The 27537-nt window shown below is 45.2% G+C and overlaps 1 protein-coding gene and 1 long non-coding RNA gene across 2 annotated transcripts; both read right to left on the reverse strand.

The window, feature by feature from the left end:
• Nucleotides 1-782: 782 nt before the first annotated feature.
• On the reverse strand, nt 783-3846 carry LOC309356948. The gene is made up of 2 exons (XR_014162952.1): nt 2732-3846; nt 783-2700 (listed from the first exon to the last, which is right to left on the reverse strand). It is a non-coding gene; the product is annotated as an uncharacterized lncRNA (long non-coding RNA).
• Nucleotides 3847-9467: 5621 nt separating this feature from the next.
• On the reverse strand, nt 9468-26528 carry RLBP1 (retinaldehyde binding protein 1). Its single transcript, XM_081888757.1, has 8 exons — nt 26232-26528; nt 24741-24780; nt 22835-22963; nt 20088-20292; nt 16810-16988; nt 14579-14737; nt 11371-11481; nt 9468-9738 (listed from the first exon to the last, which is right to left on the reverse strand). Exons 2-8 carry the CDS (start codon nt 24750-24752, stop codon nt 9580-9582), a joined length of 954 nt encoding a protein of 317 aa, XP_081744883.1. The 5' UTR covers nt 24753-24780; nt 26232-26528; the 3' UTR covers nt 9468-9579.
• Between the last annotated feature and the right edge of the window lie 1009 nt (nt 26529-27537).

Consider the following 27537-nt stretch of genomic DNA (forward strand, 5'->3'; position numbering starts at 1 on the left):
CTGCATTGGTGGGTTGCCATCTATAGCTTGCTTCAAGGTTCTGAAACAAGTGCAACAAAAGAACATTTTTGAAATTAGCAAGAAGTTTTTGTGCTCTTGACCATCTGTTCACACTTTCACTGATAGAAACTGAAACAAAAAAACCCACTTCTGGTTTTTGCAAAACTTGTCTAGCAGTCAGTGATGTGCGTTAGGAGTTACAGTCTGTTTGTGGTTGCATTTTTTCCCTCCCCACCTGGGGGGAGACATCTATATCTATCTGTAGAGGAAATCAGTCGTAGTTCGCTCTGCAAGTCATCGGAAAGGCTGTCCACAAAACAAGGGGAAAGTTGAAAGAATTTTGAGTTTCCGGAATTGCATCCCTTTGAGAAGGGGGGTGGGGGGGCTTGCCCTTTCTGATTAATGCACTTCGAGGGTTTAGATTGCTTTGAAAGTGTTTGATGTGTAATCAGCACTACAGTTGCTCCAGAATTCTGGAGTGATGGCTGGGTGTGTACAGTCACATTTTGCTTTTTGTTGAGACTTGGCTCAAAGATGGCTTCTGGGTTGATCAGTCCAGTGGATTCCCTGTTGTGTTACTACTCGAGACTAAACAAGTAGCCTTGTGATACTTGCCTTTTCTAGTATAAGGAATTTTTATTTTGACACAAGACATTTGTGTGCTCTTAACCCAGGCCTTTTAATACGGTCTCCGAATGGAAGCCACTTGCTATCAGTTTGTAGGTGGCCCTTTTTTTGTGTTTTGTTTTCTAGAGTACTTCTTAGCAAATCTATATGTATACTCTTAGGAACTTTTTGTGTGTGTGAAAGAGAGAATATAATATCCATCTATGCTTTTTTTTTTGTCTTGCCCACATTTCATGTCTGCTAGGGAAGAACATAATAGATAAATAAATTAAATCCCTAGACTTCTAAAGCGTTGAACTGGCTATTTGCAGTCAGTATGCCTTGCCTTAGAGGAGATGGGGATTTGGTGTCTACAATACTGAAATGCTTAAAAGGAAAAAAAAAGTTCTGTATCTAATGCATCTACAGTTACTAGATTATATAGGAAAATCTGATGAGTCCAGTGTTCTGACTTGTCTTTCAGAGCAAAGACACCAACAGAAATTTGGTGAATGATGCATTAGGCTGAGTTACAGTAAAAAGGTTTTTTTTTACTACCACACAATAGAGAGACATATTTCTTCACTGAGCTACAGAGTTTCCACCCTGGAAGAAAAATATTCAGCCATATATGTATTAATAAGATTTTTTAAAAATCTGATATTTAGATTACTTTTCTATTAAGACAGTGGAACATTGTAGTAAGACACTGCTTCCCTTCAGAATTGTCAGCTCACTGTTGCCTCCTTGTGGTCCCTTTCACCTCTTTTTGCAGGAGTTCTCACGCACCCCATTTTTCATAACAGTTAGCACTTTATTGTTTAAACCTTTTTGGTTTTGTTTTTCAAGGCACTTTAATTATAGTGTGATTTTTTTTTAAACATGGATAGGAGTCCTTTCTGAACTTGGATGCTTCATAGAACATATCCTGGAGCAGCTTTGAAATTCAGAAAGGTGTATGTTGAGTTTTCGGGGGTTATTCTCTTCTCTTCTAGTTTTATTTATTGAGCAATAATTAGCTACTGTAGCAGAGGTGCATTTCTCACATCAGGAATAAAAACTCCTTCAGCCTTAGTTCCGCAACCTTGACATGTCTGGCAAGCTGTGTAGAACTCATGTTCTACCCCCTCAAATCTGAGGGAGTGACCAAGCCTAGCAAGGTATGATTTGGCCAGTGCTTATGGCTCTTTCCTTTTCCTCAAAGAGTTGGCTCTCCATTCTTTTTCAGTATGTTATTCTTTGGAATTTTCTTCTATATCCATAAACTGCCAAAATCCTACGTAAACCCCAGTGTGGGGATGAAATTATAGGTACATAAGCAGTGCAGGTCACTATCTAGAGTCTCCTTTCTGTTTGAGTGGAAGTAGATGTTGAAATCATTTTTAGTTACTGCAAATATATATTGGAAGTGAATGTAGCTTCTTTACCCCCACTTAAAATTTAGAAAGTTAGCTATGAGAGTGTCTGTTTCACATCAGTCTCTACAATATTAGTTTTTTCCTCTTTAGTGTGCAGCTGTTTTGCCAAAAAGAGTTTGCCTAGCAGCGCATAAGCATAGAGGTTCCTCTAGACCTGCCACTGAGAGCCATCTTTCTCATCTGCCCCACTTCTGGTTTCTCTTTAGATCATATAAATCTCATCTGCCTCACTTCTTAGCACATGGGTGCTAATTCCCATCTGTGGGAATTTAACACTACCATTGACTTCTACCCAAGTAAGACATTTTTGATGCATTTAAAAGGGAAACTGCCTTTTTCACAAAGGAAAGGCTTTTATTACCTTCTGCTTGAAGCTGGATGTGAGGATGCAATTATTTGTAAAGGGCCCTTCAGCTATGGAACTAGTTTTGCACCTGAACAAGAAGATGAGTTGATGCCTGCTTTTGATGGCACTCCAGTGTTCATATTTAGGCATTCTTAAGCTTCAGTACTCAGGGATCACATGGCAATGCACCTATGTAATACAGCCTTTTCAAAGAAGATCACTTCAGTGGTTAAAATTCTTTTAAATGGAGGAGAGCATGAACCACTCTTGTCTAAAACTATCAAACCCTTGAAAATCATTAGTGCTCTTATGAAATGTTGGAAGGGATCCCTTTTCCCTACACACACACACACACACACACACACACACACACACACACCAAAATGTGGAGCTGTTACAGAGTCTTTAGTTCTCACTAACATGGCCATATAGAAATTTGGAAACCTATTTTGCCCCATAACACTGCCAGTGAGACCATAAAATTGAGGTTCTCAGTCTGCTTGATAGACACACTTGGGGATACACTTAATGCTCCCCACCCCCCAGAAAAAAACCCAGTAGGGGAAAGAACGAGTTAACTTGATCCAACAGGAGGAAGTGGCTTTACAAATTCCATTTTAAAAATATATGTGATTCTGACTTTCAGTTAGTATTTTCCAGTAAATCTGTGATTCCGCTGTAATGCATCTCCCTGCTTATCAGTAGGCTAGACTTCAGCCCCCCCCCCGAAAGATATTACATGGAAACAAACAAACAAAAACAAGGAAGCATCCAGGACACTAACATTTCTTCCATCCCGTTGTTTTTGCCAGTAAATTTGACCTTGGTGATGCTTTCTGTGTTACGATTTGCTGTTTGTAACTGTGCATAGGAGCTCACCAGATCTTGTTACTTAAAAAAAAAAAAAAAGCAGCACGCCACTTCAGACCTTTCTGTTTGAGGTGATCTGTTGCCATCAATTGGTTTGCCACGTGGTAAGAGCTGCCATGTTCAATTATTTTCAAAGCAGATTTCATCAGATGAAAGCATAAAGCAGCTCTTCACTGGTAACATCTGCAGCTTTCTGTAAGCTGTGCATCTATTTCAACATTCATATCTTCACTGTTTTGTTGATGCCTGCACTAAAGTGGCCTGGTTGTGGGTGAAATGTTTGTATTCCAGATATTCATGGACTTTTAAGGTTGGGCATCTTTTTAAGATTGGCTTCGGTCTTTTTGTGAAGGCTTATATTACTAGGTAGCAGGTCATGTTTACAACTCTCACTTTTTTTGTCCCAGACTCATGCTGAAAGTGTTTGGTATATTCTTTTCTGAAAGGGCATGCCCTACATTCAGTTACACAGACTGAGGTTAGCAGTTTTCTTCCAATTGTATTGTCATTGGCCTTTGAGTTTTCTGCCAGAATAGAACTTCCAACTCCCTGTCTGGGGACTCATATCATAGGAAAGCATCTCTACAAGGAGAGCTCCAGGTGTGTAATAATAGCCAACAAGATGGTTGTAAAGTATCTGAAACACACCACCGGCCCCCTCCCATATATCAGTTGCCTAAGCAATCCTCCTTAGCTACATGTTATGCAGACCTCTTAGTCGCACAGCAGGCACACTTATTGCCAGTGATATAAATGAGGGCGGAAAGTAGCCTGCTGGTTGTGTACTGAGCAAGGTCTCCATTGAAAAGGGGTGGTGGGTGCCATGCAACGCTGCTGGAGTTTTGTGGCCTTCGTACTATTCTAACGTCTTGTTTCGCTGTCTCCACATGTTCCTTATCTGGAATTGTTTTCTTTTTAAAATCTCCTTTGCCTTGAAGCGCCTCTGGTTTGGTTGCTTGACAAAATGAGATGAAATCAGCCGGGTGGAATGCGGGGGCAGTGGGATCTTCCCCCCCTTTTTAAAATCAAGAACTGTACTGTATCTCATTGAAGCATCTGGTGTTCTGTTCTTTTTGCTGGTTACATTAAAGGGCACAACCATGAAAGGGCAGCATTTATAAAGCTGGAACTGAGATTTGGTATCCCCCCCCCCCCGCTTTTTTCCCATTTTGCAACCAGAGCAACCATCCCTATTTCCTTCGTGCAAGACATTTCCTCAGTTTCTGGGACCACCAACCTTCCAGCACTTTTGCTGGTTCAAATCCTTGTAGAGTAACCCATTGTTTCAAAATTCCTGAGATGGGGATTCACTGTTTTTCAGCATAATTTTTTTTGCAACTCGCAGGAGTTATTATTGTGCTATATGCAGCAGAATCTCTGCTTGTAGCAAACAGCCTTTTCCAGAATTGAAGTACAGTAGGTTCAGTTCCAGATCAATGGCTGATAAAAGCCTATGCAGACATCACGGCTTAATTTGTGTGGCTGTTTCGTACTGGGAACCTCAAGAACTTAATCTGCCATTGAGATTCATCAGTGTAGTGTGTTAGAATCTGTGAGTCTGTCCGTTCAATTATTTCATCACAGCTATTTCGATTGCATTTGATAATTAATTCATAGATTCGTTCTGACAGCCTTTCACCTTATTTAAGAAAGCACAACTTTAAAACATAAACACCCCATTTTTCTCCTGAACACACAGAGGAATATCCGAACACCTCAGGAAGCTAGACCTGTACCTGTGCGCTCTTTGATTTCTGTCACTGCAGCTGCCTTATTGGAGTGAGTTGAGTGTTTGGTTTTTTAGGGTTTTTTGTTTTTTTTAAAGAAAATGTCTCTTCAACCTCAGTTTTTTCTTTTTTTCCTTTTTGGTAATTTTTGCTTCCAGACAGACATTTTGGAAAACATCACTTTCACATTCCTAATTCCTTTGGAAACAAAAATGCTGCCCTGAACAGGTTTCATGTGTGTAAGTGACTCTCATGGTTGCTGGTTCCTTTCTTGTCTCTTAGGAACCAGTTGCTGCTGAGATGAAAATTTGCAACTAGCAATGCAATTTTTCTAAATCTGCTAACGTTTCAAGTTATTAAAAGTGTGTCCTTGATCTTTTTTTCTTAATTTTTTTTGTTCTGTGTGTGATAAACAGAGTCATGCGGAACAGAGTAATTTTGTTATATTTGATTCAATGGAATTTCTTTGCTTAAAAAAATAAAGAACTTATTTGAGTTCAGAACACGTTGTTTTGTCTGTCATTGGTTTCAACTAGCATAGGAGGTACAAAATGGAAGTGATATTATGACAACTATTCAGGGTGGATTGATTTTAAATCATAATTTTAAACCAGCAAGGGGGCGGGGAAACTGATCTGCAAGGAAATCTGACTACTAAACCAAGTTTAGTTTACAGCAAAGTAGAGTATTAGTTACAGTTTCATTCCTATACCCAGGCCTTGAAGCTCTTTGTCACATAGTATACAGTGGTTTAAGAACACCTTAGTTTATGAACAACTTGGATTAAGAATGCTGCAAACCAGGAAGTTGGTGTTTTGGTTTGTGAACTTTGCCTTGGACTAAGAGCATGTTTCACTTCCTGTTGAATGTGTTCCATTTGTAAATTGAGTCCCCCGCTGCTATGGGAAAGATCACCTTGGTTTAAGAACGCTTTGGTTTAAGAACGGACTTGCAGAACGGATTAAGTTTGTAAACCAAGGTACCACTGTACATTGTGCATGCTTTCCTTAAATAGATAGCAATGAAAATCCCATACAAGCTCTTTCTACATGCATCTTCCATAACATCTGTGAGGTTGGGTGTGAGAATTCAGGAACCTGTCCACTGGACAAGTCTTCTTTCCACACTTGCTCATTTCTGTTTTATGCCTTGGCTAGCCCAACCCAACCCTTGCAGAACCAGCAGCAAACAAAAATGACTGCTATGTGTCTGTGATTAGCATTTTCCTTTCATTTGCCACTTGGTTTTTGTGAGGATTGAACTGGCCAAAGCACAGCAAAAGAGAAAAATCTGGGAGTCACTGGGCAGACTAGAACAGTTTGTTTCCATCTAACAAAAATGAAAATGTCTGTGCATGGCACAGCAGATATTTAAGTATACATATTTTGAGAAATAATCACATTGATTCTTCATTTACATGGAAAAGCCTCTTAACTCGCAATGTATCTAGTGGAAGCATTGCTACCCCTACAGTTAATCTTTGAACTGAGTCAACTGTACTGGTAACATGCTTATATCCAGATTTAATATTAACCTAGTTATTTAAGAGAAAAGAAGCCTAGAAAAAGAGACCTGGGGGGAGGAAGTACAGCATTGCAGAGATGCACAATGCTTCAATTCACAAATTGATCTGAAATAACCATCCAGATTTGGAGCTTGTGGCTTCTAGTCAACAACACACAACAAACTGGCTTTTTGTACTGCAACCTACTTAAGCCCCCAGAAATTCTAGGAACCAAGCTGTACATGACCCACAAAATCATGTGCTGCTCTTGGTGGGCTCTGTCACAGCAGACTGCAGGTCTGCATTGCTTACTCTAAATTCCCCGCATTTGGGAAAACATCAAGTCAAAGGTAGTGGTGCAGCTGGAACTCCTTTCTATAACTTGCTGGGGGAGATGCTTATTCCATATACTAGTTATAAGGGTGGTGGAGTGATGGGTGCTTCTTTTATTTCTGTGGGAAACCTTAACCTGACTTAACATGGGTGAATTCATCAGAAAGAGTGGCAGAGGGACACTTGATTCCATCCACATCCCATATTAATGCCTCTGGGTAGGGTGAGATTGTGATCGGTAGCTCAACCAGCTTCCACCCCACTCTCCACTCTGAAAGACCCCTGTCTTCTCTGCAGCATCAGAGTAGATATCCTGTTTGGCTTGAGTGGGAGCCAGTGGTCTAATGAATGCACCTCTTGTAGGCTTCTTCAGAGCTTTTTCTGTTTCAGAGGGACCCCTGCTGGTTTGCTTTACAAATCAAACAGTCCTGGTATTTATCTAGAGGAAGAGGAAGAGGAGAGAGGTGGGGATTGCTGTAGATCTAATTTCATAGAACAAGGAAGAGAAGCTACTTTTCTTTGGGTAAGCGTGTCTGCTTTCCAGCACTGCTGGTGCCTCTTGCCTTAATGAGCAAAAAGGGGAGTATGTCTGAAGCATGGGTTGTATGAATGAAATTGGTCAACTGATCATATCACTACCCTCATCTGAAATTTAGTATTCAGAGAATACAGCGGGTCTGTGTGCAGTAAAAATGAAAAATCTGGCTGAGGCAACAGTAAACCTTGCCACAGATTTGTTGCTGGGCGCCTGTGACATGCGTACGATGTGCGCCAACCCCCAACACCCCCAGACTTGGGTGCAAGACAGCGCCTCTGTCTGGGGCCTTGGAAACCAGCATGGAGGACCAACAAAGACTATGGAAATGAAGAAGTAAAACAAGATGGGGAAAGTTTTTTTCAACCTGAGGATTACATTTTCTTCTGTGCAACCTTCTGGGGCCCACATGCCATTGGTGGTCAGGGCCAGAGGTAAAAATGGGCAAAGCAATGAATGAATTTCTTTTATACCATAGACTAGTTTCTAAACACATTCCCCTTTGGCCTCATCCAGGCAAGCAAGAAGCATTTTCAGAGTTCAAGGATATGTTCCAGCCAGGCAAAAACCCTCAGGGAAGATGCAAAGCAGGGCTGTTGAGGGCTGTGACTGGTGAGAGTCTTAAGAGCCAGATACAGATGCCTGAAAGGTTGTATTTTGGCCCTCAAGCCTCTGGATCTCCATATCTAAAGTAAATCAAACTCGTGATGGGGGGGGGGAATAACTTTGTGGATGTCTTTTCTAGGAAGAAGAAGAGTTTGGATTTTATATCCCGCTTTATCACTACCCTAAGGAGTCTCAAAGCGGCTAACAATCTCCTTTCCCTTCCTCCCCCACAACAAACACTCTGTGAGGTGAGTGGGGCTGAGAGACGTCAAAGAAGTGTGACTAGCCCAAGGTCACCCAGGAGCTGCATGTGGAGGAGCGGGGATGCGAACCCAGTTCACCAGATTACGAGTCTATTGCTCTTAACCACTACACCACACTGGCCTGGAGCGTTTTCTGATGGTGAAGCCACTTCATTGTCTCCACAAACCTCAAAGCACATTCATTGATACAATTTCCAATGAGCTATTTCTGGGTCTTTTGCTGAAGTTGCATTCAAAACGTTGAAAACATGTTGAAGGCATTTCTCCTCTCCCAGTGGCTGCCATTTCCCATCTTTCACCTTTTGCCCAGGAGTGATAGAGAGGGATCTCCCTCTGTGTGTGTGTGTGTGTGCGCGTTGTGAATCGAGGAAGTGCAGAAAACTCTCTGAATGTGGGATCACCCACAGAATCCAGCTTCCTAAGAATTTAAGCTTTTAATTCCTTAAAACAACAGCAGCAGCTTTTTTAGGAGCATACACTTGAACATCTTGATCAATGCCTTCTGAAATCTTTGAAGCCAGAGGAATTTCACATTAGGATTTCTAGTGGTTGGAGTATGGGGCCTTAATGCCATCTATAGATCATGGCATGGTTGCTAGGAACACAAAGCATGTAAAATAGCACAAATTTACTGACAATATTCTGCAAAAAATTCAACCGTAAGTAATTCTCACAGGCCGCACAACTGGGCTTCTTAGAGAATTTTGGTTTCTCCAAAGCACAGAGAAACTCGGCAAATGTTGCTTTTTGTGACTCACAAATGAAGAAAAACACCCTTGCTGCTGTTGGTTTTTTTTTATTCTGTATTGAAAACAGTCCTTGGCTTGTGTGCTGCTGCAGTAATGGACTGTGGCTGTGCCATTTGCTCTGCCTTTGTGACAGCTTTGTCTGTTTCCTCTTTCCTTAGCCACTTGCCCCCCAAATCCAGTGACACCTGGGCTCTAAAATACATAGCTATATGTGGGTGCACACTTTCTTCCCACCATATTAGGGCAAGCCAGTAAATCTATGAAGGCACATCTCAACTACTTGACTACCTGGGTGCTTGGTCAACAAAGCTTGTACTGCCTCATCTAGAATGTCCCCACCACAGACCATCTCTCTTCTTCCTTCCCCCTCTCTTTCATTCCATGTTCTTGTTTTTCCTGGCTGGGGGTGAGGTAATAAAAGGGAAAAGGATTATTCTTGAGAGAAATGGCAGGGGACATTTCATTGCTCTACTGCCATCTGGTGACAAAGAATGAGAGAGAGTGGCAAAGCAATGTACACCCAGATTTTATGGCCACAACAGATCTTTCAACCAAAGCTACGTTTAACAGGGTGGCTGGGGGACACCTCTGCGCCCTATCTTCTATGCCAAGATGTTGCTATTTAAAGAGCTGTGTCTTCAGCATCAGGTCGGGTCCCAAAAAGCAGCTCCGCGGTGACTTTGCCGTCATATTTGGGCAGATTGCCCCCGAAATCTGCTGGCAGGATATCGGCATCAATCTCTCGGTAGAAGGTGTCGAGCTCATCGCCATGCACAAACACCTGAGTGCAAAAAGGAAGGCAGAAAAGTTGAGCTGAGAGATGCTGCGTAACTGGGGGCAGAGTTCAGCTATTTGAGCTATTATGTGATATATAACAGGGGACGTGGGTGGCGCTGTGGGTTAAACCACAGAGCCTAGGACTTGCTGATCAGAAGGTCGGCGGTTCGAATCCCCGCAACGGGGTGAGCTCCCATTGCTTGGTCCCTGCTCCTGCCAACCTAGCAGTTCGGAAGCACGTCAAAGTGCAAGTAGATAAATAGGTACCGCTCCAGCGGGAAAGTAAATGGTGTTTCCGTGCGCTGCTCTGGTTTGCCAGAAGCAGCTTAGTCATGCTGGCCACATGACCCGGAAGCTGTATGCTGGCTCCCTTGGCCAATAAAGCGAGATGAGCGCTGCAACCCCCGAGTCGGCCATGACTGGACCTAATGGTCAGGGGTCCCTTTACTTTACTTATGATATAGAATGATTTGAAATATATGTTTAAAATAACCTTGGCTTAAAAAAAAACCCTGAAGCTTTCCTTTTAGGAATTATAGGTGCCGAAATCCCAAAGGAGCAGAAAAGACTATGTAAGCAACCACAGCTGCGCAGATGTTATCGGCCCAGAGATGGAAATAAGATAAAGCCTTCTACCAGAGAAGAATGGCAGATGAAGTTGATGGACTATGCCGAAATGGCTAAAATGACCGGAAAAATCAGAAATCAGGAAGACCAAATTTTAATAAGGAATGGGAGAAATTTATAACTTATCTTAAGGACCATTGTAAACAGCTAAAATCGTTAGCAGGATTGGAATATCATTTGTAGCTTAATGGTGAATTTTGGACACAATGGAGAGGTAGATTTGGATCATCATAAAAGATGCAGGAGGGAATCATTAATAATAGGACCCACAAAGTGGAGGAGGGAAGTCCAAGACATTCATCGGAATTTTGTTTTTATTTTCTATGTTCAATACATGACTAAAATTTTAAATCTGAAAAACCAAATAAATTATGTATGTATGTAAAAAATTGATTCTCAGCTATCATTTCAAAAGCAAAACGTGTTTCTAGCCCATATGACTGAGTGGCTGGATATAATATCAACAAGTGATGCAAAATCGTAACACCAGGAGTTTGCTACCCTTGCAAGCAGCAGCTAGGTGTGGGGAAACATTTGGCCCTCCAGATGTTGCTGAACTACAGCTCCCATTATCCCTGACCATTGACCATGCTTGCTGGGGCTGATAGGAGTTGCAGGCAGTGTGGTGTAGCAGTTAGCGTGTCAGGCTAGAATGTGGGAGACCAGGGTTCAAATCCCCACTGGGCCATGATGCTCCCTGGGTGGGGGGGACCTTGGATCAGTCACTGCCTCTTGGCCTAACATAACAGGGTGGTTGTGGGGATTAAATGAGGAGGGGAAGAACCATGTACACTACCTTTTGCTCGTGGAGAAACATGTGAGATACAAAAGTTGTTGTTTTATCAATAATAGATCAGCAGCATCTGCCGGGCCAAAAGGTTTCCATGCCTGCAATTCCTGGCAGAAGATGCCCAATCCCAGTAACATCTCATTTCTGCCCTGGCATCCTTGACTGACAATGCTGTATTCGTCTTCTCATTGCTCCTTACCCTTCTGCGGCATAACTCACCCTTTCCAGCAGTTTGTTTTTCAGGAACGGTTTCACCACGTTGTAGGTTGTGGTGAAGTACCACGGCTGGTGGATGAAGTGGACGGCCTTGAAACGAGCTGGGAAAGAATCCTAGGGATTTCCAAAAAGAGCACATGGTTAAGGCTGCCAGCCGCAAAATAATAATAATACAGTGGTACCTCTGGTTGCAAACGGGATCCGTTCGCAACATGAGCAGAACTTCTGCGAATGTGCCTGACATCATTTTGCACGTCTGCGCATGCGCGAGCAGCGAAACCCGGAAGTAACCCTTTCCAGTACTTCCGGGTCACAGCGGGACGCAACCTGAAAACACGCAACCTGAAGCAAACATAACATGAGGTATGACTGTAGTGCAAAGGTGAGACAGAGCAGCTAGGCAGAGGGGACTTTTATTGCTTCAAAAGCCTGATTTCTCCTTTTTGGATGGGTGGAGGAAGCGAAGCAGTTCCACTAAACCACCACTGAGGGCTGTGCTCTTTGTATGGATGTAAAGGGTACTTTGTGTCCAGGGGCCAAATACAGTGGTACCTCGGGTTACATACGCTTCAGGTTACATATGCTTCAGGTTACACACTCCACTAACCCAGAAATAGTGCTTCAGGTTAAGAACTTTGCTTCAGGATAAGAACAGAAATCATGCTCTGGCGGCACGACGGCAGCAGGAGGCCTCATTAGCTAAAGTGGTGCTTCAGGTTAAGAACAGTTTCAGGTTAAGAACAAACCCCTGGAACGAATTAAGTACTTAACCCGAGGTACCACTGTACTCCATCCATTGTTTTGGACACTTTGGACAGTCATACCCCTCACTCAAGCACTTTCCCCCCTGGCTTGAATGTGTCTCAGAACTGTGATAATGGCTGTGTAGGCACCATGAATTTAAAGCACATTTTCCTGCCAAGGAATCCTGGGAACTAGTTTTGCTATGGGTCCTGGCAACTGTAGCTCTGTGAGGGGTAAAACTACAGTTCCCAGGATTCTTGGTGGAAGGTGTACTTCTAATCTCTGGCCTGTACACAGACAAAATCTCTTGCTTGACGGGATATAGGGTGGAAACGGGAAGGGTGTCAACTGTTGGGTGGCTGGAATGTAGCCGCCTGTGCAAAAAGTTAAGAGTTTTCATCCATCATTAAATTGTAGAATTGGAAGAGGCCCCAAGAGTCATATATTTCAACCCCCTGCAATGCAGGAATCTCAGCTAAAGCACCCATGAGAGAAACAGCAATCTGGAAGACTGAAGGAAATATTTCACACATTTTTGAGCTAAAGGGCAAAAGTGTTCAGAGGTCAGCAGCTCAGCAAACCTTTTCAGCAGGGGGCCAGTCCACTGTCCCTCAGACCTTGTGGGGAGCCGGCCTATATTTTTTGCGGGGGGGGGGGGGATATGAACTAATTCCTAAGCCCCACAAATAACCCAGAGGTGCATTTTAAATAAAAGGACACATTCTCTCATGTAAAAACATGCTGATTCCTGGACCATCTGCAGGCCGGATTTAGAAGGCGAGTGGGCCAGATCCAGGCCCCGGGCCTTAGTTTGCCTACCTATGGTTTAGGTACAAAACCAGTCCATGTTCTTTTCCTTTTGGTTAAATGAAAGCTGAAAATGCGGGGAGGACAGTTCATCCAGCGCTAAGGAGGGGCAGCTGCCTCCCCTTGCCCCCTCCATCGATTCCCAAAACTCTGCCTGACGCCCTGATTCCTCTCTTTGAGTAACACCAATGTAGGTTTGGGATGATCGTTCACTTCTTCCCGCGATGACTTTCCTCGCCTTATCTGTCCCTCCTTTTGCTCAAGAAGCAGCCACACCAGGTCACACGGCACAGCTGCAACTCCCCGCTTGGCGCCCATCCACAGGATTGTGCCCTTCCCCAGGCTGCTCAGAGAGACACTGGCCAGGTGAGGATCCAACCAGGTATTGGCACCTGGGGAGCACCGAGCATCTAGTGCTCTCGTGCCTCTGGCCTTGTTTACCACTGGCATGCATTACCTGGGAGGTTTCCCATAATAGGATGCAGTGCTTGGGTTCAAAAATCACCACCACCAAGTATAGGGCATAGGAAGATATGTTCCTCTGACTGTGCTCTGGATGCCTCTACCTTCTCCTTAACAGGAACTGTTCACTATCGCGTTCCTGGCTTTTTAGTTCATTCTTTTAGCCAGATCTGGATGCTTTCCTGTTACAGATCTCTTCTCCCACCTGAAATTTAGCCAAAAGGCCAAATCGCACCATCACACTAATCAGATTGATAAGTGATGACTTGCATGGGGTCGTGAAGGACCATAGCCCTTTCTCTCCAGCACCTCAAATGTTCCGGTGAATGTTTCTGGTTGTGGATACATCATCTTTTTGTTCCCGTTCCGAGCACCAATAAGCAGTGGACTTTCATCACTCAGTTGCCTACATGCCTAGATAAAGGAAGTACCGTATTTTTTCGTTCTATAAGACACACTTTCCCCCCTCCAAAAATTAAAGGGAAATGTGTGTGCATCTTATGGAGCAAATGCAGGCTCCATGGCTTCAGCAAAAGCAACACGAAGCCTCCGAAGCGCAACAGGAACGCTCCTGCCGTGCTCCGGAGGCTTCGCGTTGCTTTCACTGAAGCCTGGAGAGCGAGACGGGTCGGTGCGCACTGATCCCTCTTGCTCTCCTGGCTTCGCTTTGCCGGAGAGGCGCTGTGCAGCTTTCCCTCTCTGCTCAGCGCCCCTTCAGTGAAGCAGGAGGAGAAATGGAAGGGGCTCCATTTCTCCTGCCGCTTCGCTGAAGGGGCGCTGCGCAGAGAGGGAGAGAATTTTTCCCCCCTTGTTCTCCCCCTCTAAAACTAGGTGCGTCCTATGGTTGGGTGCGTCCTATAGAGCGAAAAATGCGGTACTTCGTAGGCGAAAGGACTTTGGCTGCAGTGGCAAGCTGGCGAGAAGGAAATTGCTGCCACCTGAATGAGTTTTGCATGGGAGAATATACTGTACAGGAGCAAGGCTGTAGATTGGACAAGAGTCCAAATCAGTAGAAGGCAGCTTCCTATGTTACTATGAAGGAACTGTCCAGGGTTGGTTGACATCATTGATGCCACACAATGGTCATGTGGTATGCTGCTTGCCCCCTGGTTCTAGGAATACCTCTTGCATAACCAGTAATCTATGGGGTCCTGGTTGTCTTCACTGCTTTCTAGGGAGGGCAATAAGGCAGACTCACCTGCAGCATGTCCACCATTTTCTTCAGTTCGGATGGTTTAATGCCAGAGGCCTGCTGCATGGTGAACCCGTTAAAGTTCTCAATGATGCAGAAGCCGTTGATTTGCGTCTCCTCGTTCTCTAGCAGCTTCTCTAGGATCACACAATAGGCACGAAGAATCTGGATCAAAACACATGGAGAGAGGAGCTTATGTCCAGAACTCTGGCCAAGTTGATGGATTTCCTTCCTCCCATGCCTTGGGAAACAGGCAACCTTTCTGGACAATGCTGCTTAATTTTGTTAATTAAATTTCTATGCCTCCTTTCATCCGAGGATCACAGGGCAGTTTACAATAGAAACACACACACACACACACACACACACACAAAACATAGTAACAAACAAAAACAATACCCACCTCCCAAAGCCCAAATGGTGCTCCACCTTGCAGAATGCAGAGGCAATGTGGAGAAACTTTGACCCTCCAGCTTTGGGCAGAGTTCAGCTATCTGAGATTCTCAGCTTTCATTTAAAAAGCTAAGTATGTTTCAAGCCATATGACTGAGTGGTTAGGATATCTTACCTTAAAAACAGTCAACAACTGATGCAAAAGCATCACACTAGGAGTTTGCAACCCCTGCAAGCAGCAGCCAGGTGTGAGAAACCTTTAGCCCTCCAGATGTTGCTGAATTTAGCACTCGCATTGTCCCCAGCCATTGGCCATGCTTGGTGGTGCTGTTGAGAATTCAGCAACATCTAGCATCTAGAGGACCAAAGGTTCCCCATGCCTGTCCCTAAAGAACCTGAAACACCTTGATGAGAAGCAATAGCTTGCAGCAGGAACAGGGAATGTTTTTGTATCGAGGGTTGTTTTCCCTTGGGGATAATCTTTCAGGAGCATCCTTGCACTAGCGAGAGGTGCTCCCTCCTTGTCTAGTCAGTCACCAGAGGCAAGACTGCCCTTGCTAGAGGGCTGAAATAGTTGCGAGACGGCTTCCACCACCACCACCTTCCGTTGCTCCAGGAGTCAGATTCTAACACAAAAAGAAAATAGTCCTGCACAGATATGAAGCACCTATCACATCAGGCCATTGTTTACTATCAAGCATCCCAAACCAGGAGGTGGGTCAAATATACAAGAAAACTGTCAGACTGTGGCGGACTGTCTCGCCAGAGTGGTGCATGCTCTAGTTATCTCACGCTTGGACTACTGCAATGCACTCTACGTGGGGCTACCTTTGAAGGTGACCCAGAAACTGCAATTAATCCAGAATGCGGCAGCTAGACTGGTGACTGGGAGTGGCCGCCGGGACCACATAACACCGGTCTTGAAAGACCTACATTGGCTCCCAGTACGTTTCCGAGCACAATTCAAAGTGTTGGTGCTGACCTTTAAAGCCCTAAACGGCCTCGGGCCTGTATACCTGAAGGAGCGTCTCCACCTCCATCGTTCAGCCCGGACACTGAGATCCAGCACCGAGGGCCTTCTGGCGGTTCCCTCATTGCGAGAAGTGAGGCTACAGGGAACCAGACAGAGGGCCTTCTCGGTAGTGGTGCCCGCCCTGTGGAACGCCCTGCCATCAGATGTCAAAGAGATAAAGAATTACCTGACATTCAGAAGACATCTTAAGGCAGCCCTGTTCAGGGAAGTTTTTAATATGTAATGCTGTACTGTTTTTAACACTGATTGGGAGCCGCCCAGAGTGGCTGGGGAAACTCAGCCAGATGGGCGGGGTATAAATAATAAATTATTATTATTATTATTATTATTATTATTATTATTATTATTATTATTATTATCTGAGACATTCTGGTGTCTTATTTGGTTGCTGTGCATGCTTGCACAAACTTTCACACTTGACTCTCCAGTTGCCATTGAACTCACAACTCACATTAGCTCCAACCAGCATGGCTAGTGGTCAGGGATGGTGGGAGATGCAGTCCAGGGGTGGGGAACCTCAGACCTGGGGCCAGTTGTGGCCCTCTGGGTTTCTCTATCTGGCCCATGGAACTCTGCAAAGGCCACACCCATCACTAACCCACCACTGGCCCCCCACCACTGGCTCTTGGAAGGTTGGCCAGAAAGGAATGTGTCCCTCGCGGTGGAAAAGGTCCCCCACTCACTATTGTAGCTCAGTAACATACGGAGGCCACAAGTTACCCATCCCAGTGGTAAGCATTGGTAGTATAATAGTGGGGGGGGGGGGAGCACAAGTGCTTGTGGTGTAGGACCTCTGCTTGGAGATGCTCACCTCATCAAATGTGATCTCCTCGTAATCCCAGTTCTCAATGTTGAACAGCAGCACCACCCGTCCATACTTGTCCCTGTTGGCCAAGATGCCTGGGTAGCCAGCCTCAATGGTGCTGCGCACAGCCTCGGGAGTCAGGTTTTCAAAGAGCTCTGGATACTGCTGGCGGAAGTTGACATAACCTGGTGTGAGGGGGAAGAAAGATGGAAGAAGAAGAAGAAGAAGAAGAAGAAGAAGAAGAAGAAGAAGAAGAAGAAGAAGAAGAGGAGGAGTTTGGATTTGATATCCCGCCTTTCACTCCCCTTAAAGAGTCTCAAAGCGGCTAACAATCTCCTTTCCCTTTCTCCCCCACAACAAACACTCTGTGAGGTGAGTGGGGCTGAGAGACTTCAAAGAAGTGTGACTGGCCCAAGGTTACCCAGCAGCTGCATGTGGAGAAGTGGGGAAGCGAACCCGGTTCCCCAGATTACGAGACTACCGCTCTTAACCACTACACCACGCTGGCTCCATCATGAGTGTGGGAAGAGAGACTGAAGCATTGAGCTAGATTAGGAATGGGTGAAGCTGTGGCCCTCCTGATGATGATGATGTTTTATTATTTATACTCCACCCATCTGGCTGGGTTTCACCAGCCACTCTGGGTGGCTTCCAGTTCATATAAAAACATAATAATACATAATAAAAAATCATCCCCAGCTAGCATAGCCAATGGTCAGGGATGATGGAAGGGGCAGTCTAGCAACATCTGGAGGCCCACTGGTTTCCCGTCCTTGCAAATGTTCCCCATCCTTGCAAGGAAGCTATGTGCTTAAATGGTGGGGCTATCAGGGCAGAACTTCAGGTCAGTAGCTCAGGACCCCACTTGGCAGAAGGAGGAGGGTCAGCTAACATAGCAGTGATGTCACATCACATATTGAGGTAAGTAATGAAACCAGACAAAGATCTCAGAGGAAGGTCAGTCGCTTGGTGGGAATGTGTCTGCTTTGCCTGCAGAAGGTTACAGGTTCAATGCTCGACATCTCCTGGTAGGTCTGAGAAAGAACCCTGGAGAGCTGCTGCCAGTCAGGGTAGACTAGGGTGAGGGAAACTATGGAAGTTTTGCAGTCAAATCTAACAATGTATATTTTTGCTAGTTAGCACATGAAGGGGTTAAGACCATAGAGCTGTGTTGCTGATAGGCAGACTCAGACCATAGAAACGTAAATGGTAGAGAATGCTCTGTGTGATGTCATTAACACTCCTCTCCTGGGAGGGAAGGAGCAAATAAGTATTTCCTGTTCCTTTCCCCTCCCCCTCTCTCTTCAACTAGCCATGGGAGCAACCGTCTCTCCACTTGCTCCTGTATAAGGCACATGCCTGAAGTTGTTTTGGCTGTAAATACAAGTATTTTACCTGCATTAGTTTTTACTTCTGTTGCTGCTAAGGACGAATGCTTGACTGTGAGTAAACTATACATTTTAAACTTGCTTTTCAGTCTGGAGCCTGTTTCTTTGATAAACAGGGAAACAAAAGGGGAACATCAGCCTAACTGCTAATTCCTGTGCTTCCGATTAAACCGCCTCAGATGGGAGTTATAAACTCTGCTGAGAGAGCTTTCTCTCGTGGGAGTATCTGCAAAAGCCCTGTATTTTGAAAAAAGGCTTGCAGCCCCATTTTCTATTTGTCTCAACCCACACACATGGGCCTGCAGAGGGATAAAAGATAGTTAATGCATCCCCTCACCTACCTAGTAAAACCTATCAGTAAACAGTGCATTCCTGATATTGTTGGACTCCATCTCCCATCAGCCCAACATGGCCAATGATCAGTGATGAAGGGATCTGTAATCCAACACTGAGGGATGGGGAGGACAGGTTCCCCATTCCTGGTGCAGACGGTACTGAGCTAGATGGACCAAACATATCACTCAGAACAAGGCAGCTTCCGATAAGCCCACTCCCACTGCCCCCCCCCCATAATGTCATGAAGTGCAAACTCTGGAATTGTACTTGGGACAGTACTTGAGACGTGGGTGGTGCTGTGGGTTAAACCACAGAGCCTAGGACTTGCCGATCAGAAGGTCGGCAGTTCGAATCCCTGCAACAGGGTGAGCTCCCGTTGCTCAGTCCCAGCTCCTGCCAACCTAGCAGTTCGAAAGCACGTCAAAGTGCAAGTAGATAAATAGGTACCGCTCTGGCGGGAAGGTAAACGGTGTTTCCGTGCGCTGCTCTGGTTCACCAGAAGCGGCTTAGTCATGCTGGTCAATAAAATGAGATGAGTGCCGCTACCCCAGAGTCGGCCATGACTGGACCTAATGGTCAGGGGTCCCTTTACCTTTACCTTTTACTACAGTACTTAAAACTTGTTGCTTCAGGACTTGGGAACCTAACTGGGTTTATTTATTTTTTCATCCCTCACCCGCCCATCTAGGTTCCTTCTCAGTAAAAACTAAACCATTCTGCCTCCTTATTTTTCTCACACTTGTTTACCAACAAGGGGATGATCAACCCAGATTTCCATTCTGCAGGGGGCAGGAATAGCAGGGGTAGTAACTTGTTTCACTTGTTTCCTGTTAAGAGCCATCAGGCGTGAAATGGGGAAGCGTAGCTTGGGGCGGTTAAATAAAAACAGGCAAAAATCCTTTTCTTGTTCTTCATCTCCCTCGCTAGTTTTGTTAATTACTGCCCTGTTGCATAAACAAAGGGAGCTCTGAAATAGAGCCAAGCAAATATTTTTCTTCTTCTCCACCATAATCTCTCCAGTTTACCAGAGTCCAGGGTCAATGCCAGTAAAATCCCTCTCAGAGAGGGGGGGGGCGCGCGACACAATACAGTAGTACCTTGGGTTAAGTACTTAATTCATTCCAGAGGTCCGTTCTTAACCTGAAACTGTTCTTAACCTGAAGCACCACTTTAGCTAATGGGGCCTCCTGCTGCCGCTGCCCCGCCGGAGCACGATTTCTGTTCTTATCTTGAAGCAAAGTTCTTAACCTGAAGCACTATTCCTGGGTTAGTGGAGTCTGTAACCTGAAGCGTACGTAACCTGAAGCGTATGTAACCTGAGGTACCACTGTATAAGGTAACAATACACAGCGGAAGCATCCAAACCCTCTTCCTACAACCTAACTTTGGGTTTTGCTGGCAATTAAAGGTGTTGCCCCCGCACTCCTCCTTTTTTCTTTTTAATAGGCTAGATAAATAAGCCAATATCACCTGCCCACTCCCTATGCTACCCTAAGGAAGGGTGACCACAGCATGCCAACGAGATTTGACTGGTTCTGTTTGCGTGCCCAGAATCCCCACCTTTAATCAGATCATAAGCCCTGCTGATGTCAAATTTACGGGCTCGGATGAAACGCAGGAAGAAAGCATCATCCTTTCCTTTCACTTTCTCAGCCACCACCTTGCAGATGTCCTCTCCTCCTTTGGCTTTCTCCTGCACCAGTTCCCGCAGCTCTTTCACAGCCAGCTCGCGCTTCTCCAGGGTCTCGTTCAGTTCGTCCTTGGCCTGTGGAGGAGAAGAGAAGCCGGACAGTGTCTCAAAGGTAGAAGATGTTACAGGAATGGGACAATACCTGCTTTCCCTTCTCTCCCATGCAAAATAGCACTTGTGTGCTCATATTCAAGGAAGCGTTCTTCTAAACAGAAACATTTTCGCTAGCTGTGGCCATTGGTCTCATGATACTGTATCTGGCATGGCCCTCGGTGCTCAACCAGTTATTTGTTCTTGCCCTAATGCTGGGGACTTCAAACTTCCTTCCATCGCTGAGCCCTATTCTAGATCAACTTGTCTTCTAAGCAACACCAGAACATCTGCCATACAAGCCCAGAACATAGCAAAAGATTCTGGCCTATGTTCTTAATAGTTCTATGGAGTGACAGCCTGTTGACTAACACCATTGCCCTCTGCAGCCAGTGTATATATAGAACAACACACCTAGCATTCCACTTGTGGTTGTACTATTCAGGAAGAAAATTGGTGGCAGTGAACTAAAATGGCTTTTGTCTGCTATTGCTAGGCAACTCACTGAGGAGCCACCAAAGAAAACACTTTTGCAGACAACTGTCCCAATGTATTTTGGCATACCAAGCAGTAAAATAGGCAAGGAATGTCCAGCCCAGCTCACTTTAATTAGTTTTCACTGTAGAATCCAAGTGCTGTCATTTCACATAGCTGGTATGAACAAAATCATATAATTTTCTGGATATTAAGTGGGCTGGTTCACAGATCCTATATTGAGCAGCAGGTTAAACTAAAAGGCCTCCAAGATACCACATATCTCAAAACTTCTATGGTCATTCCATACTTTTCTTTTTACATTTAATCCAGATTTCCTCCCCTTGCAAAAAAACCCCATTAATTAAAAATGACCCATTATATATACCCACAGTTGCCACTGGTATGGAAGAAAGGGCATTCACAAGGTAAAGGTAAAGACCCCTGGATGGTTAAGTCCAGTCAAAGGCAACTATGGAGTGTGGTGCTCATCTCTGCTTTCAGGTTGATGGAGTCGCCATTTGTCAGCAGACAGTTTTTCCGGAGCATGTGGCCAGCATGACTAAACCACTTCTGACGCATGGAACACTGTGACGAGTGCCAGAGAGCATAGAAATGCCGTTTACCTTCCCGCCGCAGTGGTACCTATTTATCTACTTGCACTGGTGTGCTTTCGAACTGCTAGGATGGCAGAAGCTGGGACTGAGCTCCTTCACGGGGATTCGAACTTCCAATCAGCAAGCCCAAGAGGCTTAGTGGTTTAGACCACAGTGCCACCCGTGTCCCCAGTGAAGGAGACTATAATGTGATTGATAGCACTTCCACCAAATAAGTATATTGACCCTTAGATATGCCTACAGGACTCCTGTGAAGGCTATATAAATTATGTTGGTATACAGATTCCAACCATTTCAGGCCCTGTGCGTTATATTTATTGTCCAAAGATCAATGTGAGCTTAGAAAAATATCTTCCAAAAATACCTTCCAATCAGCAATGTGAGCTTGGAAAAATATCTTCCAAAAATACCTTCCGATCGGCAAGCCCAAGAGGTTCAGTTGTTTAGACCACAGCGCCACCCACGTCCCTGGCATTCACAAATAATCCCTTGGCAACCTCAAAAGTAAGGTGAGTGTGACCAAAAAAACCATGCACTGAGCGCTTCCTCTCCCCTTTGATCATTTTCATAACGCAATTTATTTTCTCATTAATTGATGGAGAATGGTAAAAAAGCAAGAGTGGGATTTTCAGCACAGAAGTAGGAAACCCTGAGATAGACATGGCTTTGGTCTGACCTAACAGGACTTCTGCTCTTAATTAGCGACTTCTGCCTTTGATACAATTGTATGTAGGAAATTAAACAATGGGCACATTGCAGCCCTTTGATGATTCTTGCATAAAGCAGCCACCACACTGGGCCTCCCTGTAGGGTTGTCTCTGCCTCTACATCAATGGCAGCATCAAACCTGGAGCGCCATTTTTTCAACCTTCTCCTTTAGCTCTTTGTGCTTTTCAAGGGACAACAAGCTAACCGCTGTAACAACTGTTAGGACTGCCAGTGATGGACCTGGGCTGTGGTTCATCTCTCTGGCTCAGGGCCTAGCAGAAACCCTGGTGGACCCAGGACGCATGTGTGTCTGTGTGTATTCCCCTTTGTCTTCCCCCCTGCTAGGACCCTCTGGTCTCCACTGAATGCTACATGACAGAGACGTACTGGTTAAATTTCAGTGGAACAGCCATGCAAAACAAGGGTAAACTTCAAAGAAGGGTCCCTGATACAGGCCTTGAAGGATTCTTAGCTAACCCTGTTGGCAGGGAGACAAGGCATAAAAATTCAGTTTCTGTTTTCTCAGGAAGGTAAGGCAACAGTCTCACGATGGACCATCTTGACATCACTAAAACCTCTTGTTCTCTCTCACACACAGAACTACGTGAGTAGTTAGTTTTTGAAAGGTTAATTAGCCACGTTGAGCTCCATGAACAGGCCACCCTCTGGAATCATCAACGGCTCTCAGTCTTTGGCCTTCCCCCTCCACCCCACCCAGCGATGCTCACCTTTTGCAAGGTATAGTCAGGGATTTTCTCACACTTCCCAAAGACACGGCCATGGTCCTTGGTGGTCAGCCTCTCGAGTTTAGAACGCAAGGCTTGCTCCTCCTCGGAAACGATCCTGAATGTGCCAGTCTGGGGGGTGAAAGCACAAGGGGGAAATGAACTCCTGACTTAAAACATCCCCATCATGTCAACTGCTCATGCACGAACTGACAAAACTTGCATAATACTTGGCACCCTATGTAAAAAATATTGACTCTAAAAGGAAAAGACCTGTGAATATTTTTGCAGCAGGGTCCTTACAAGTATCTCAAAAACAAACAAACAAACAAACAAACAAACAAACAAACAATTGTACTCTGCCCATCTGACTGGGTTTCCCCAGCCATTCTGGGCAGCTTCCAGCATATACAAAAACTATCAAAACATTAAACATAAAAACTTCCCTGTACAGGGCTGCCTTCAGATGTCTTCTAAAGGTGGCACCGAATCAGCATGAAAGGGGAGTTTTTTCACCACTGTACACCCAAAGCAGAGCATTTAGGAACACTGAAAACATAAAGTGTTTTCTCTTTCGAGCATTTGGTGCCCAAGTTCTGTTATGTACAATCAAACTTCATGGAAAACACAGCGTAAGACACTCAGAAAGAAGATAGTGGAGCAGTCCACATCTTTTTTGTCCATGTACACGCACAGAAAATTGTCGATCTATCTGAAAGGCAACTCGTGGAGATTTGCATTGATCATTGCAATGCATCCTTAATTATTATTATTGTACAATATGACTATATAAGCTTAGAAGGTTGCATAATGTTTGAAGGGGTGTGACTGTCAGGGGAGACGGCTTTAACTATCATGACCCTACATGACTGAATTTGCCACTACACTACTGGCTGTAGATCAGTGGCAAAGTGTGTACTTTGCATCTAGAAGGTTTTGGGCTCAATCCGGGGACTGGTGGCAGGGTGACGATGAGCGGTCAGAGGAAGAAGAGGGAGCAGACTGGGAGGAGGAGGTGTCAGAAGTAGAAAAGGTAACAGGGTTTAGTGAGCAGGGAAAATCTGTGGCAGATAGAAGTACAGAATTAGAAGCAGAGGTGGATGCAGAGAGGAGGGAGGCCAAGAGGCAGAGATGAGTCAGGACGGGTGTCTTCCCTTCCTGCTGTGACAGGCTCCCCTGTCCCCTTGTCTCCCAGAAATAGAAGAGGTGTGAAGAGGGAGGAGCAGAGACAGGCACATCGGCGGAGTCTCAGATTGCTTGGGAAAGACCCGAGGAAGGTGGAGATTTAGGCAACCGCCTCATAGGGGCAAAACCCACTGAGAAGAGTTGCTGTCCCCATTAGGCCTGGCATTCCTGGGCAGCTCTTATTTCTTCTGAATCACTTACTTCGTGTGATTTATTCCTGATACCTGCTCCTGACCTTATATATCTTAGAGGCAGAGCTCCTCAGTTGCCTGTTACTGTTCATCTACCTTTTCCTTTCATCCTGGCTGAAGCAAGAGAGAAGCAGGTGTTTATTGTGGGCTCAACGCTGCTCACAAATGTAAGGTTTTTGCAGTGTGCCCACACAATGGCCTCGGCATAAAAATGCCAGTCCAGATTTACCCTATCCATGGAATATCTTTCCATTGCTTTGGATGGGCTAAGATGCTTTGGAAGGGCTTTCCCCCAAAACTGCAGCATATAAATATTCAACAACATTTTCACATGGTAGGCAGCTTCCTGGATGCAGCCACTATTTGTCCCATGTGGCAAAGCCATAGTGACATTGTCATCAGCGCTGGTCTCAGTAGAAGACTGATGCTAGCCCTGCTGAGAGCAGAGGTGAATCAAGATCTCCTTAATCTAAGCCCAGTTACAATCAGGAAAAGGGAACAAATGGAATGGAACAAGCAGGATCTGTACTCACCACTGAAGTCATGTTGTCGTTTTCCTAATCCACGCAAGCACTGAAAAGAGAGAATGAGGATTGTCAGGCTAACATCAACAGGAGGCAACACAGTGACACCTGTTGCAGTTCACTCTCTGGTTCAGAGAGGTCTGGCAACTTTCCGCAGCTGAGGATCCTTCAGAATCCCAAGTCCGCCTTGAGGGTTCTAGAGGAGACCTAGTGAGGCTGTCATCCCCGCAGGAAGTCCCAGCCTCTTCTCATTACCAGGAACTTAATTTTCAGATAACATTGCTGGGCCGCCTCCTTTAATTATGTCTTATACAGTCCCCAAAGTTTACTTTCTCTCTTAGGTTGCTAAAGGCTTCCAGCTGCTAGCCTTTGTTGGTTGTGGAACTTCCCAATTATATGGCTTTTACCACTCCTCCTGTTTGTTTGAGTCTTTATCTACTGATAAGGGTGGGGCCAACATCCATGTCCTGTCACCACGTCAGTTAATGTCCTGATTGCCTTTGTTTATCCTTGGCCATGATGAGTACATGAGTACAAGACTAGCTAGCAGGACCAGTAGTCAGGGATGATGGGACATACAGGAAGTCCTATTCAGCTTGGTGGCAGTAAACATGCATTGGAACTGGCTTTTTTGTCTTATTTCAGTGCCAGCACAATATGCAGAAGGTCTTGGGTCCACTCCCTGACATCTCCAGTTAGCAAGGGATGGGAGAGACCAATTTCTGCCCTGGAGAGCAGATGCCTGTCAGACTTGGCAGCGAAGGGCCAGGTGAACAAAGGATCTGCCCTGGTATAATGCAGCTTTTAAGTTCCTGTGTTCATAGACTCACAGGTTTGCTACACAAGAGACTGCATGAACAGGCTGCTGGTAACTTGTTGCACAAGATCGTGCGATCCCTTGCACCACGAGTTTCTGCTAGTGCAACTGTTGCACTGGAGAGATAGCACAGGACAGGATAGTGCGCACCCCGGAAATGATCTCTTTCAGCTTCTGCCTTCTGGAAGAAGGTATAGGTTTATAAAGGCCAGGACTAGCCGCCTGAGAAACAGTTTCTACGCAAATGCAATTCTGGTTCTAAACGCAGCATAAGGAGTCTCTATAGTATATTGTATTTTAAAATGGGGTTTCAGAGTTTTTAGGGGTTTTTGAATGTTTTATGTAGTTTTTCAGTTTCATTGTTCTGTATGGGACAATGACAATAAAGATATCGTATCGTATCGTATTGATTCCTCCGTTGTGCAACACTGAAACTCGTCCATCTGCTAGCTTAGCAACCCTGGACACAGCTCACAGAGTTTGAATGGGTACATAGAGGTTCTCTAGTCCAACCCCATGCAATGCCGAATCTGCAATATAAGGTTCCAAGCAGAGCATCCCTGACATATAGTCCTTGCTGAAATACATCCAGTTGTTTTTAACGGCTGGGCTGCGTTTGCTGTGATTTGAAGCAATTGCAGCGGCAGAATCTAAGCTGAAAGAAAGAATCTCGAAATACTCACCAGGGAGGTGAAACAGTTCCAAGGAGGTCAGTGTGCAATCCAGGCAGAATCTCCGTAGTGAATAAATTGAACATGCAACAGGCAGCAAAGAATCGAGAAAAGGCTGAAGTGCAACAAGAGAAAACCCAGGCAAAAGCTTTGTAGAGTCACCGGGCTGGGATTAGACCATCACAAGGCATCGCTCGCAAGAGCTCTCTAATTAGGTCAGCACAAACCAGGCGAGGGACCCCATTAAAAAATTACAAAAGGCCGGTGAGGAGGGGGCGGGGGAGAGAGAGAGCAAGTGGTCTTGGCTCACAGAAGTTCATGGCGGGGAGGCTGGCAGCATTCTGGGGCCGATTAGCCAAGTATAAAAGCTTCTTATTGTATAACTGGGCCACACTCATTAGTGTAACATGCAGGGTGGAAGGAAGGGCTTTGGGGGACATTGCAGAGGGAGGGAGGGAAGAGGGTCCATAACTTCAGCGGGGAAGGGCTGTAGCTCAGGAGCAGAGCACATGTTTTGCATGCAGAAGGTCGCAGGTTCAAGCCCTGGCCTCTCTAGTTAAGCAAAAGTGGGAAAGGATTCTGCTTTGGAGAGCCAATGTCCGCCAGGATGTCCACCAGCCTAGATGGACAAATATAGGCCCCATCTACACAATATGTTTACAGTAGCATCATGCCACTTTAAATAGTCATGGCTTCCCCCAGAGCAGCCTGGGAGCTGTATAGTGGAGTAGAACAGCTGGGGGGGATCACATCTGGCAACCAATGTGCCCCTTTGGTTTCAGATAGTACATGGGTAGATGAATCTTTTTAAAGTGGTATGACGCTGTTTTAAATGTACAGTGCAGGTGAGGTCTTATTTAAGGTAAAGGTAAAGGGACCCCTGACCATTAGGTCCAATCATGGCCGACTCTGGGGTTGCGGCGCTCATCTCACTTTATTGGCCAAGGAAGCCGGCGTACAGCTTCCGGGTCATGTGGCCAGCATGACTAAGTCACTTCTGGCGAACCAGAGCAGTGCACGGAAATGCCATTTACCTCCCTGCCGGAGTGGTACCTGTTTATCTTATCTACTTGCACTTTGAGGTGCTTTCAAACTGCTAGGTTGGCAGGAGCAGGGACCAAGCAATGGGAGCTCACCTCGTCGCGGGGATTCGAAACGCCGACCTTCTGATTGGCAAGTCCTAGGCTCTGTAGTTTAACCTACAGTGCCACCCGTGTCCCGAGGTCTTATTTAGGGCAAGTTAAAAAGCCGTTCTCTGATGTACATTTAAACAATGGGTTGCATCCAGTGCCAGCCCTACTGAGAGGAACCAAAACTG

This window comes from Podarcis melisellensis (genome assembly GCF_964234715.1).
Source record: "Podarcis melisellensis genome assembly, chromosome: 14".
Lineage (NCBI taxonomy): Eukaryota > Metazoa > Chordata > Lepidosauria > Squamata > Lacertidae > Podarcis > Podarcis melisellensis.

What these genes read in the sequence shown, in the direction of transcription:
- RLBP1 (XM_081888757.1), bottom strand. An exon ending in CTGACTATACCTTGCAAAAG is followed by an intron (nt 20,293 to 22,834) that starts GTGAGCATCGCT and finishes TCTCCTCCACAG; the next exon opens with GCCAAGGACGAACTGAACGA. An exon ending in AGGAGATCACATTTGATGAG is followed by an intron (nt 14,738 to 16,809) that starts GTGAGCATCTCC and finishes GTTTTGATCCAG; the next exon opens with ATTCTTCGTGCCTATTGTGT.